At 45.3% G+C, this 13074-nt stretch overlaps 1 protein-coding gene across 1 annotated transcript; it reads right to left on the reverse strand.

Annotated features, from left to right (window-relative positions):
- Positions 1–9873: 9873 nt before the first annotated feature.
- LOC310997199 (tripartite motif-containing protein 29-like) lies at positions 9874–11547 on the reverse strand (the record flags this gene model as incomplete). Its single annotated transcript, XM_083986876.1, has 2 exons — positions 9874–9911; positions 10497–11547. The coding sequence occupies 2 exons, from the start codon at positions 11545–11547 to the stop codon at positions 9874–9876; spliced, it is 1089 nt and encodes a 362-aa protein (XP_083843002.1).
- Positions 11548–13074: the final 1527 nt, after the last annotated feature.

The raw sequence follows: 13074 nt of genomic DNA on the forward strand, positions 1-13074 counted from the left end.
TCATTCTTTGCACTGATGCCTCCCAGGATGGCTTAGGCGCCGTGTTATCTCAGCTCCAGGATGGCGACAGCAAGGCACGTCCTATTGCCTTTGCCAGCAAAGCACTGACCCGTGCTCAATGTAACTATCCTGCACACCGCCTAGAGTTTTTGGCATTGAAGTGGTCCGTCTGCGACAAATTTAGCCATTGGCTAAAAGGGCACACCTTTACTGTCTGGACGGACAATAATCCACTGACGTATATCCTCACAAAACCAAAACTCGACGCGTGTGAGCAAAGATGGGTAGCCAAGTTGTCGCCATATAATTTCAACATCAAATACATACCTGGTAGCAAGAACATCGTTGCTGATGCTTTGAGTAGGCAGCCCTTCGTTCAAACCCGTGTCAGCCAAAGGCTCATGAAGGAGTCATATGCCGAGCTTTTAGACGAGTCTCAACAGGTTCGAGAGGGTGTCGTTCAAGAAGTGTTCAGGGCTGGCGCCAACCACCAGAGTGTTGAGCATCCACTTTCACTGGAGTGCTTGGAATGCCGCTCTATGACTGATGATGAGGTGTCTGCAGTGTTGGCAGGTCATGTTGAGTGGGATCAAGGGTCCAGACAAAGGGTGGTTGCTTGTCTAGCGCAGGATCTGGAGCAACTCATCCCACCAGGCCAAAGCACCCTGCCTGTCTTCTCACTTCAGGAGCTCCAGGATCAACAGAGAAACGATGCCACACTGTCGCAGGTCGTCCCGTTTGTCACCCGTGCTAGGCGGCCTTCAAGGAGAGAGCGAGCCGGATTGTCAGTGAGGGTGCTTAAAACTCTGAAACAGTGGCATAGGTTGAAAATGCTCGATGGCATCTTATACCGAGTGTGTAAAGATACAGTGACTAGGAGGAAGCGCCATCAGTACATGGTACCCACCTCTTTGGTCAACGCTGTTCTGCGTGGCGTTCACGATGATGCTGGCCATCAAGGTCAGAGCAGGACTTTGTACCTAGCACGGCAGAGGTTCTTTTGGGCCGATATGGAGCGCGACATCAGAGAGTACGTCAAGACTTGTAAGCGTTGTGTTGTCAGTAAGACCTTGGAACCTGAAGGAAGAGCCAAGCTTGAAAGTATTAAGACCACAAGCCCCTTGGAACTGGTATGTCTGGATTTCTGGTCTGCGGAGGATGCTAAAGGAAGGAGTGTGGATGTATTAGTGGCAACAGACCATTTCACTAAAATGGCCCACGCCTTCAAGTGCTCTGACCAGTCAGCAAGGCAAGTTGCACGTCAGTTGTGGGATAAGTACTTTTGCGTCTATGGGTTCCCCCAAAGGATCCATTCAGACCAGGGTGCAAATTTTGAAAGTCAGTTGATTCAGGAGCTGTTGCAGGTTGCCGGTGTAAAAAAGTCAAGGACCACCCCTTACCATCCCATGGGGAACGGCCTCACGGAGAGATTCAACAGAACCTTGGGGAATATGATCCGTGTTTTACCCCCCAGAGATAAACAAAGATGGCCGCAGATGCTCCAAACGCTGATCTTTGCATATAACTGTACAGCTCATGAGTCGACTGGCTATGCTCCCTTTTATCTGATGTACGGACGCATTCCCAGACTGCCTGTAGATGTGATTTTCTGCAATGTGGAAAGAGATAATGACATCACAGACTACGACAGTTATGTCAAAAGGATGAGAGATGACCTCAAGGAAGCCCTCACACTGGCCCAGGTCAACGCCAATTCCAGTCAACAGCGACAGGCAGACCTGTATAACAAAGGGGTTAAAGGCACAGATATTGAAGAAGGTGATCAGGTTCTCTTGGCAAATAAGGGTGGACGCGGACGCAGGAAGTTGGCTGACAGGTGGGAGTCCACACTCTACACAGTTGTTTCCAAAGACTCAAGGTGCCATACTTACTGCATTAAAAATCTCACCACCGGTCAAGAAAGAATCGTCCACAGGAACATGCTCTTGCAAGCTAACTTCTTACCAGTGGAAGTGGAGCATGAAGTTGGGTCATCCTTTGACAGTGGCTCAGAAACAAGTGAAGATCACAGGAGTCTCCTGTTGACTGAGTCTGAGTTTGACCCGTCAGATCGCACTGCCAGTTGGGTAGTTGAGTCTGCTGCTCCTGAAGGCTCCCCAGAAACTGAACCTGTGCCCTTTGAATCCCCTCAACGGCCCCTTGACAATCCTGTGTCACCCTCTCGGGAGTCACAGATAAGCGACGATGTCAACACTGAGGCTGATGAGGAGAGTGTCAATGCTGCATCAGATCTTCTCATTGAAACGGACATGGACAGCTGCAGTAAAGCAAGCAGCAATGTGGCAGATACTAGGCGAAGTAGTGTACAATCAGGAGCAGACAACAGCCAACCAAAGAGTCAACCAGCCAGGAGAGAAACTACTAAACTAGCCTTAAAACCTGATGGACTGCCACCAAGTAACTCAGTGGGCCGTATTAGGACAAGAGTAGGCAGGATTGTAAGGCCAGTTAACAGACTGATTCAGAACATGACACAGAAAAACACACAGCCAAATGGTATAGTTTCAGGGCTTGCTAAAGCTATGTTTATGTAGGTGAAAACCAGGTTGTTATGTCTCAGGGACGATTCTAAGTTCATCATTAATGTGTTTTTTTTGTGTAAACATACAGTTTGGGTTATAGTTATCTAAGTAACTACAGTGGATTGTGTATAAGGCACTTTCCTAGGCAAGAGGACATTAAAGAAGTCTGGCCAGCTTCTTCATGTTACTTTCCCTGCTAGTTGGGAGACATTCATGTTGCATGTAGTAAAGTATATTTGAGAGTGATAATATACTATGTTGAGATTGCCCTCCAGCCAGCTATTATCCTATACTGGAGCTGTTTTGAGAAGTTCAGGGAGGAGTATGTAGCTGGGTCAATGTTTACTTTGTTTTATTCGCCTGATCATTCATTATTGTCATTATTTATTTATTTTTCTAATTAATTATGGTGAACATTCTCAAAACCTGGTCAATGCCAACACTATCTAAAAAAAGTTTGAATTTCCTGCATTGTTTTATATCAGTTCTATTTCTATTTTTTTTTTTCTAATTTTCTATTAACACACAAGGGGGTACGTGGGTGACGTCGGACCAAACTCCCGGCAAAACTATGGCTGCTCTTGTTGTGGTAAGACGTGTTGTGAAGCTCTCACGTTACTCTGTAAAATATGCACTTAAACTGTCATGTAATGCGGTTGAAACTGTGCGCTAAAGTAACGACAGCCTTTTATTAATGTGTTACTGTGTTTTTAATTGTTTTTTACCGTGAAAAAGCGGCTGTAGTTTCGGTTTAACGTGACGTCTCCCGTGTGTGTGTTTTGTGGCCTGTCGTAGGAGGCAGACTGTTTCTACCTGCAACTGTGTGTTTCCTGACTCTGCCCCTGTGCTGCCTTTGCAGGTGCGTTTTGTCTGAAAAATGCTTTGAAATGTAATTTCTGAGATGTGTTTGTGGTAAATATATGAGAGTTGAGTTTGGTCAGAGCTGTAAAAACGTCACTGGAGCACACATTATTTCAGTTTTTTATTATTGTCCTTGTGTAGAGGAAAAGTATGGAATATTTTTATTTAATAATTTCATGGTGATTTTTATTCTGTTTTTCTAATAATTATTATTTACAAGTGGGTAATAGACATTCATTTCATGTGATTATTTTCGTTTCCATTCTGGAATCTTTTCTCTAAAATTATTATTACTATTTATTTATTCATTTATTTTTGTATTTTTTACAAACAATACAGTAAAGAGCAGCAAAAAAGGAAAAAAACTATGGCTGCTCTTGTTGTGGAGGCAGACTGTTTCTACCTGCAACTGTGTGTTTCCTGACTCTGCCCCTGTGCTGCCTTTGCAGAATAAATGAACCAACTCAGATCCATGGTGATGTCATCCTTCAGCCTATAAGCAACCGTTTCACAACTGCTACACTTGGTCACCCAGACTTCAGCCTGCCCTTTATTGTCTACACCAGACCTGGGCATTTTATGGCCCGCGGGCCGGACCCGGCCCGTGGACCATCTCAATCCGGCCCGCGACGTACACAAAGAAAAAAGAAAAGAAAAGATGCGTTTATTGATGCGTTACTCAGCTGTTTGAAACAGTGACGGCCCCGCGGAGCAGTAGCCTACACATCGCAGACAGAAACCTCCTCAAGGTAGAAGATCTCCTGCAGGACAGTGATGAACGGCTGCTCAGTGCTCAGTCTCTTTCTCTGTCTGACGCTCCGACGGAGGAGAGAGAGGAGCTGCTCTGGTGCAGGTTTTCTCCACAGCGGAGTGTCTGATCATCGCGGGGGGGTGAGCCGGTGTTTCACAACCCTCCGTCAGCCGAATCACGTCATAACTGCTGACTAACTAACGTGATGGCGCTCGACTAAGCGCCATCACGACATAACTTCCCAAACACTGAAATTTAACAAACTGTGATTAAAAGAGCATTTTATGAGATGGCTGGCGATCTCATTCTGACGTGATCCGTGCAACCGTGACTGATTGTAGCCACGTGCGTCTGAAGCCTCCATCCACCAATGGTAACGCTTGTAATCAAATCACTTATTTGAATCATTTTCATGTTGGTGCTGTTAGTTACAGTAAAGCAGCAGCAAAGTGTGTGTTTCTTCATAAATAAAACATACGCTAACCCTAATATTTTCTTCTTGATGCAGGTCTGTTAAAGTCTGGGTTATTTACAGAAATAGAACAGTCTCACTGAATCAGAACTGAAAAGGATCTGAGTTGATAAGGTGTCTGTGAATATTATTTATTGATGCAGTCATTTACTTAATGCTCAGTAAGTTTTGATGATAGTAAAACAATCTGCCATATTTATATCATAATACAGTATGTTTCTTCAGTGATCTGTGCTGGATATAGGTTGAAAATGCAGTTATATCGATTGTGGTCTGTCAAATAGCCTATTATAAAGCAATATGCCCACCAAATATATGTAGTTTAATATAATTCAGCAATAAATATCTAATGTTTAAATTCAATTTCGAATTGTGTGGCCCTTCGCTCACTTTATCGGAGTCAGTGTGGCCCTCTGGAAAAAATAATTGCCCACCCCTGGTCTACACCGACGCCAGCGAGGTTGGGCTAGGGGCCATCTTGGCTCAGAGGACCGGTGTTGGGAGTGAGGAAGTCCTTGCCTTTGCCAGTCGCAGCCTCAATTCCCCAGAACGGAACTATTCTGCCACGGAGCTGGAGTGTCTGGCTGTGGTGTGGGCTCTGGAGAGGTGGAGGCACTATCTGGAAGGATGACTTTTTTCTGTCGTGACGGACCATGCAGCTCTTCTGTGGGTTTTCAAGACCACCAAGCCAGGTTCCCGACTGATCAGGTGGGCTTTGCGGTTACAGGAGTTCAGCTTTACTGTTGAATATCGACGAGGGAAATACAACACAGTGCCGGATGCAGTCTCCCGAGCTCCACTTGACAGGCCCACTGTGCCTGTATGTGCAGCCCTGATGTCTGGTTCATCTGGTCCTGTGCTGGAGCTTCCCCTCTCCATAGAGGCCGTGTGGCAGGCCCAACAGGCCGATCCGGAATGTCAAGCATTATATCAGATAATGGAGGAGGAAGGGAAAGTCATCGTTAACTCCAGTACTTGCGTTGACCTTCTGGACCTTATTTACCGTGTAGTTACGTTTCCCCACAAGACTGTGTACCAATTGTACATCCCGGCCAGCTTCCGAAAACATCTTCTGGAGTACTTCCATCAGGACCCCCTTTCTGGTCATCTGGGGCGACCCAAGACCTATAGAAGGATGCAACAACTTGTTTATTGGCCAAGGTTGAGCTCGGATGTACGACTATATTGTCAAAACTGCACTGTGTGTCAGATCTACAAACCTGAGAACCAGAAACGGGCAGGAAAACTTCAGCAGACTGTAGTATATCGTCCCTGGGAGATGCTGGGGTTGGACCTGATGGGGCCGTTCCCCAGGAGCTCGAATCAAAATGTCTATCTGTTGGTTTTTGTTGACTATTACTCCCGGTGGGTGGAGTTGTTTCCCCTGAGGACCGCCACGGCAGAGTCCATCTCACGTACTTGTACCATCCCCAGACAAACCTCACCGAGAGGATAAACCGTACTCTGAAGACCATGGTTGCTTCCTATTGTGGCAAGGTGAAGAGGGCCCGGGCGGGGATTGAACCCACACCTCCCGGGTAAGAGTCACGCACGCTAGCCAGTCACCCAAAGGGACATCCCCTTGGCCAAGTAGCCAGGGCGCATGATCAATTGGGGGCATAGTGACAGGAACCTCAACTATCACACTATGTTGGCATGCAACATAAACAGTGGGACAAATATCTGGTCTGTTGCAACCTCAGGAGCTGTCCCCAAACTCCCCTTCCTACGGTAAAGTTGCTCAGCTGGAGAAGCTAACTGATCTTGTCTCGAAGAATTTGGCTACGACGCGACATCGCCAGAAGCGCAACTATGACAGGAACCGGCGGGAACAGGAGTTTGCTGAGCATGACAGAGTCTGGGTGAAGGCCCAGCCTATCTCTAACGCATCTAAATCTTTCATGGCAAAGCTAGCTCCCAAGTGGCATGGCCCATATCGAGTGGTCCAGCAAGTAGGACCTGTGAACTATCAGGTGGTGCGGGAGGATACAGGTGAAGACCTAAAAGTTGTCCACCTTGCCCGCTTGAAACCCTGCTATCCAAGTGCTCAGGAACAGGAGAAGCAGGAGCGGCAGCGGGTGTTGGACATCTTTGAAGAGGAGTCGGATGAAGAGGATTTTTTGGGTTTCCCCGATACCAATGGTCTCCTGACTGGAAAAGGCCGTGGACCTGGAACAACGGGAGACTCGACCAGATGTGGGAACATGACTGGGGACGACAGCATGGACGCTGACTGACCTTGGCTCAGAGTCACACCACTGCCTCCCTAGTCGGCTTTCGCTAAGGGGGGGGGGGGGGGAGTGTAGCGACCCAGGTGCTCCCTGATCTTTCCTTGTACAAGCCACGCCCACGTTCATTCATAAATCCGGCCATTCATACATACGGCCACAGCTACACAGCCTATCATCGTTTACACACTCCCCGGCAAACCCGGGAAAGGCTCACTCCACTTTCACTCACGAGTACTCGAGACCACAGAAGCAGCCAGCAGGAGTAAGCACTCAGTCACATCGTAGGATGGAGGACGACCCTCGGACCCTCGGTAAGCGAACGGCCCGGCGATCGCTGGAATGAAATTAACCAAATCCAACCATACGCCATATGCCATAGTAATTTACTCACCCCCTCCCCCGCAGGACCGAGCGACAGCCGCCGTGCCTTTCTCCTGACTGAGACTGACTGACCAGACTGGTGGAGGTACGAAGTCGAGATTAATTTATGTGATTACGTGTTATCTGTGCAAAATATATAATGTTATGAACACAGACTGATGGAGTGTATTATTTTCTTTGGTAGGGTGGGATCCGTGGTTAAACCCGGAGGGGACACCGTGACTTCTGGCTGTACATGAGATGCTCGCGTGAACTGAATATGCGCAAATACAGACTACAATTGAAAGCAAACGAATCTTGTGTATTGTGAATGTTTTGTGTTGGGTTGCGGGGGTTATGGTGTGAGACGCAAATGACGTCACCCTTTGTCCGACGGAACTGACGACTCAGACGGCCATACACTGTTTCACCCGGCCCGGTTGCACATGCTGATCAGTGTTTCCCACAGGATTTCAGGAGACCATGGCGGGGGGGGGGGGGATACGGGTCGTTGGTCCGACGGGGGGGGGGCGTTGGTGGCGAGCGATATAGAGCAGCTGAGCAATTAGCGCGATATAGCGCATTTAGCGTGCGCCCCTGTCTGTGTATCTATCTATCTATCTTTTCAATATAGCGTTTCACCAGCTCTCATCTCTGCCAGTCAGCCTCTCAAACTGTCGCCTCTCTCACGTGCGGTCACACCGCACGTAGACACACGTGAGGAATTTTTTTTTTTTTTTGAAAAAAACAGACTCGTTAATTAATGGGAAACACTGCTGATATTTTCCACATCCATAATATAATCCACATGAACCTGTTAAATTATTTATTTATTTGAATAATGTTGTACAGTAAGTTTTGACACCTGTTCCCTAAAAGATCATAATTTAAAATTTTACAATCTTATATTCTATATTTTTTCATTGACATTGTGGATAATCTTTAGATTATTATAGTTTTATATATTTCTCCATAAATAAGAGTAAAGTGATTTAGATAACATGATTACAACAGCAGTTTATGTGGTCCATACAACAACAGAGTTAACATTAGATCATCCAGGTTATATTCATAGTGACACAAACATCTGGCAGATGATTAATATGATCAATAATCTTTGATAGACATTTTACACATGCTGATATGTTCCACATCCATAATATAATCCACATGAACCTGTTAAATGATTTATACACACTTTAAAAGATCATATTTTTAAATTTTACAAACTTATATTTTTTCATTGACAACGTGGATAATCTATAGATTATTATAGTTTATATATATATATATATATATATATAGCGGGGAAAATAAGTATTGAACACGTCAACATTTTACTCAGAAAATATATTTCTAATAGAGCTATTGACATGAAATTTTCACCAGATGTCGGCATCAACCCAAGTAATGCACACATACAAAGAAATCCGAACATTAATGTCCATAAATTAAGTTATGTGTAATAAAGTGAAAAGACACAGGGAATAAGTATTGAACACATGGAGAAAAGGAGGGGCAAAAAGGTATGGAAAGCCAAGAAAGCAGCAGGAGTTTGTCAGTATTTAGAATGTAATCCTGTCTCCTATCAGTGCAAAGTAATATCAGCTGGTTTAGTCCTGATTGATGCCTTTTAAAGCAGCACTAAGGAACTTTTCAACCTTCATAAAATATTTTCATAACTTTTGTGATGATACATCGACTTACAACAAGTTGAATGACACCTCTGTCGTGGTCTGGGGGGGTCTGTATCTCTTTCTCTGGCACTAAGCAGCTTCGAGGAGCATGGTAGGAACCCGGCTGTCACTTTACTTTCACTTTCACTTTTGCGAGTCACAACAAGGAGGGAACAGGCAAAACAGCACTTTAGCAATGGATTATGTTTGTGTTTTCACTTTGAAATGATCCACTGGAAACAGAAACTTAGTTTTGATGTCTTCTGTTAATTTTAATGCAGGATATTTACAGGGCTTCACGCTAGTGTTCATGGGAAATGGAGTCTTCCTTCAGGCAAAACACTACCCCTTTGGTCCACAGGCGCCGCCAAACTCAACCAAAACTGAAAGTTCTTTAGTACTGCTTTAAAAAGGTTTCTCACCACCAAGGTGTCAGACAAGAAGTATTGCATGATAGGTAATAGCAAAGAGCTGTCTAAGAGCTGTCTAAAGACCTACGCAACCAAAGATTTCAGACAGAAGAGTCAAAACAATAATCAGAAGGGTTCCCTAACAGTCCAGGACACTGGTGGAGAGCTTCAGAAAGACTTGGAATCAGCAGGTACAGTTGTTTCAAAGAAAACGATAAGTAATGCACTCAACCGCCATGTCCTCCATGCACGCACACCATGCAAGACATGGAGGCCATGGCGGTTGAGTGCATTACTTATTGTTTTCTTTGAAACAACTGTACCTGCTGATTCCAGGTCAGTGCTAGTCTCACTCACCAGACTTTTCTCCAGAAAAGATAGTTGGGTGGAGGAGGGGGTTATAAAACTTTGCTGTAGCCGGTCAGCAATCACACAACGTCATTCTTGGAGCAAATGGAGTAAAGATATCGCAGCAGAGAAGCTCCTCCAGCTCAGACTGGATCAGTGCAGACAAACCTACACACACAGTCGACTGCAGCATCATGATGAACCACACTAAACACTCCTGTTTACTGGAGCTCACACAACTCAGCTGTGGCTCCAGGAACTGAATAAAGGCAGAATCCAGGATGTAGAGGCTGAGTGAAGGTGGTCTGGACTCTGTGGATCAGAGTCATGGTTTCAGTGACGCTGTAGAAAGACAGAGTACCTGCCCTGTGATCCAGGTACACTCCTATTCTGGAGGACTGAGGGCCTGAGACAGAGGTAGCTTTATTGTTATGTCTGAATATATAACCACCACCGTAGCAGTATAATGACCAGGATTTGTCATTGTGTCCAAATCCAGATTCAGTCCCTGTCCCTGTTCTCTGGATGTTCTTGTAGGAAACTGCTATATAAACGTAACCACTCCACTCCACCTCCCAGTAACAACGTCCTGTCAGACCCTCTGGACTCAGAACCTGATAATATCCAGTGAATCTGTCTGGATGACTTGGATATGACTGGTCCACACTCATCACAGTTACTTTTCTGTTCCTGTCACTCAGTAACAAACGTGGGTGTGCTGTGTTTGGATCCAAAATGATTTGTTTTGAAAATCTCCAGAACTCAGCTCTGGTCTGAGGTTCTCTCTGCAGCAGTAAAACTTCTACTTGAGACATTGACCATGTGACCTTTGACCCCTCCTCACTGAGAACAGCCTGTAGTTTATCTCTGGCCTCTGACACTGCTGCTGTCACTTCCTTAAAATACGATGGAGGTTGTTGTGTGACAGTGCGTAACTCCATTGCTTCACCCAGATGAGACAGAGAGGGGTAGTTGTTTAGGAAATGGAGGTGGTCCTCTGTGATTGACAGCTGCTCCAGACCAGAGTCTTTCCTCCTCAGCTCAGTGATCTCCTGCTGCAGCTTCTCCTCCAGCTCTTTGACTCGACTCACTTCAGTTTCCTGTTGAGATCTGATCTGCTGCTTCACCTCAGACCTTCTCTTCTCAATGAGTTGGATCAAGTGGGTGAAGGTCTTCTCACTGCTACTAACAGCTTCATCAGCAGAGAGGTTGATGGCCTCCGCCTCCTGTTGAAGCACCTTCACATCTTTCTCTCTGTCCTGGATTCTCTGTTGGATCTTTTGACGACTCAGCCCGAGCTCCTTCTGTTTCTCAGCCCTTTCTGCTACAGCTGAGACTGTGTCGTGGCCTTTGTGTTCATCCATGGAGCAGAGAGAACAGATACACTGCTGATCGGTGCGGCAGAAGATCTTTATCACCTCATTATGGCGAGGGCAGATGTTCTCCAGAAGTTTAGAAGAGGCTTGGACCAGCGTGTGTTTCTTCAGTGGAGCTACGTCGTAGTGAGGCTGAAGGTGCTGCTCACAGTAAGAGGCCGTACACACCAGACAGGACTTGACGGCTTTCAGCTTCCTCCCAGTGCAGTAGTCACAGGCCACGTCTCCTGGTCCAGCGTAGGAGTGATCAGCTGAAGCAGCTTTCAGTCCTACCTTCTTCAGTTCCTCCACTAACTCTGCTAACATGGTGTTTTTCACCAGGGCTGGCCTCGGTGTGAAGCTCTTTCTGCACTGAGGGCAGCTGCATGTCTTCTTCTGATCATCTTCACCCCAGTGGTTTTTAATACAGCTCATACAGTAGCTGTGTCCACAGGGAATAGTCACCGGCTCCTTCAGAAGATCCAGACAGATCGAACAGCTCAGTTTGTCTTCATCCAAATAAATTTTTCGCTGCGCCATTTCTCCTCTACGACCGTCTCCAAAGTCAAGACGTTTCACTCTGGATTACCAAGTTGTTCTCTGAGCCACATCAGCTCTGACACGTCACCTGTTTCCAGTTATGAGGTTCAAGGTTCATTTATTGACATTCATAAACATGCTCTCACATGAAAAAAATATCATTTATTACTCAGGTCAAAGTACCACAATAAAGTGGCAGTAAAAACAGGAGCAGTGAGATGGAATATCGTCTCTACACATGGAGCCTGTGTAACTGTCATAAAGCAGCTGGTGATTGACAGGAAACCAAGTCAAAGTTGAAAATGAAGCCTGAACTCAGATGTGATGTCAGTAAATAGAAGTAAATAAAACAGGTGAGGAGCAGCAAACAGGAAACAAATCACATCATCAGATTGAAGCAGCTTTGCAGCAGTGGTTGGAGCCATTTTGGACAAATTTAGGAATTTCTGAGCAACAAGAGACAAAAAAGAGAAGACAACAAGAACATCGGCTTTACAGCATCCATTCTGCCTCAGCTGAGGTTTGAACTCACAACCTCTGACACCAACAACCATCTTTCAACCTGGTGTGGCTTCACAAATGGACTAAGCCGGTCACCATTGTGACAGGAGCTGTCAAGGCTGGTTTCAAAGTTTGTCAAAATGTCAAAAATTCTGTTATCAAGACAAACGTCTGATAATACGTAAATGTTGGTGATTTGTTTTTAACGATAAGTGTTTTGCTTCATAAGAGAAACACTGATATTTAAAAATGGGTAACACTTTATTTTAAGGGGTCCTTGTTCCTGTGTATCTACCTAATTAATTACAGTGTAATTACCTATGTAACCGTATGTAATAACATGTACTTACATTGTAAATACATAGTGTATTTTGGTGTACTTACAGGTCCTTGTTACACTTGTAATAAGAAATGCCAAAGTGGCCTCTCTCTTTGCACAAGCATTTCTTATTACAAGTGTAACAAGGACCTGTAAGTACACCAAAATACACTATGTATTTACAATGTAAGTACATGTTATTGCCACTTTTACATTGACTGCAGTTGTTCCCGAGAGCAAAACAGGGTTACTGTAGGCTGTCACAGTTCACTAAAACTAAAACTAGCAGTGAAAATAATAATCTAGTAAACTGAAATAAAAATAGAAATGACAATTTCTGTAAAAAGGAGACCTAACTCCAACCTCCAGGTGTCGATAAAACCTGAACAACTACAACCAAGACTAAGGCCCAATCCCATTTCACCCCTTGGCCCTACCACTTACCCCTACCCCTCCGTTTTGCGCGTTCACGTGTAGGGGTAGGGGTGTCCCAATCCCCGTTAGGACAGAGGGGTAGGGGGAAGGGGTAGGGCTACATAGCCCTCCAAACGGAGATTTTTCAGAGGCACACTCCAAACGGAGGGGTATGAAAAGTTTCCCAGAATGCATCTTGCGGCAGCCGGCAGCGGTGGCTGTAAAACGAAAAGCTGTTTTATTTCTCACTGTAGCGCGGTTATTACGTCACTTTATTAAGTTTTAATATTTTT

The sequence above is a fragment of the Trachurus trachurus genome (assembly GCF_905171665.1).
Source record: "Trachurus trachurus genome assembly, chromosome: 14".
Classification (NCBI taxonomy): domain Eukaryota; kingdom Metazoa; phylum Chordata; class Actinopteri; order Carangiformes; family Carangidae; genus Trachurus; species Trachurus trachurus.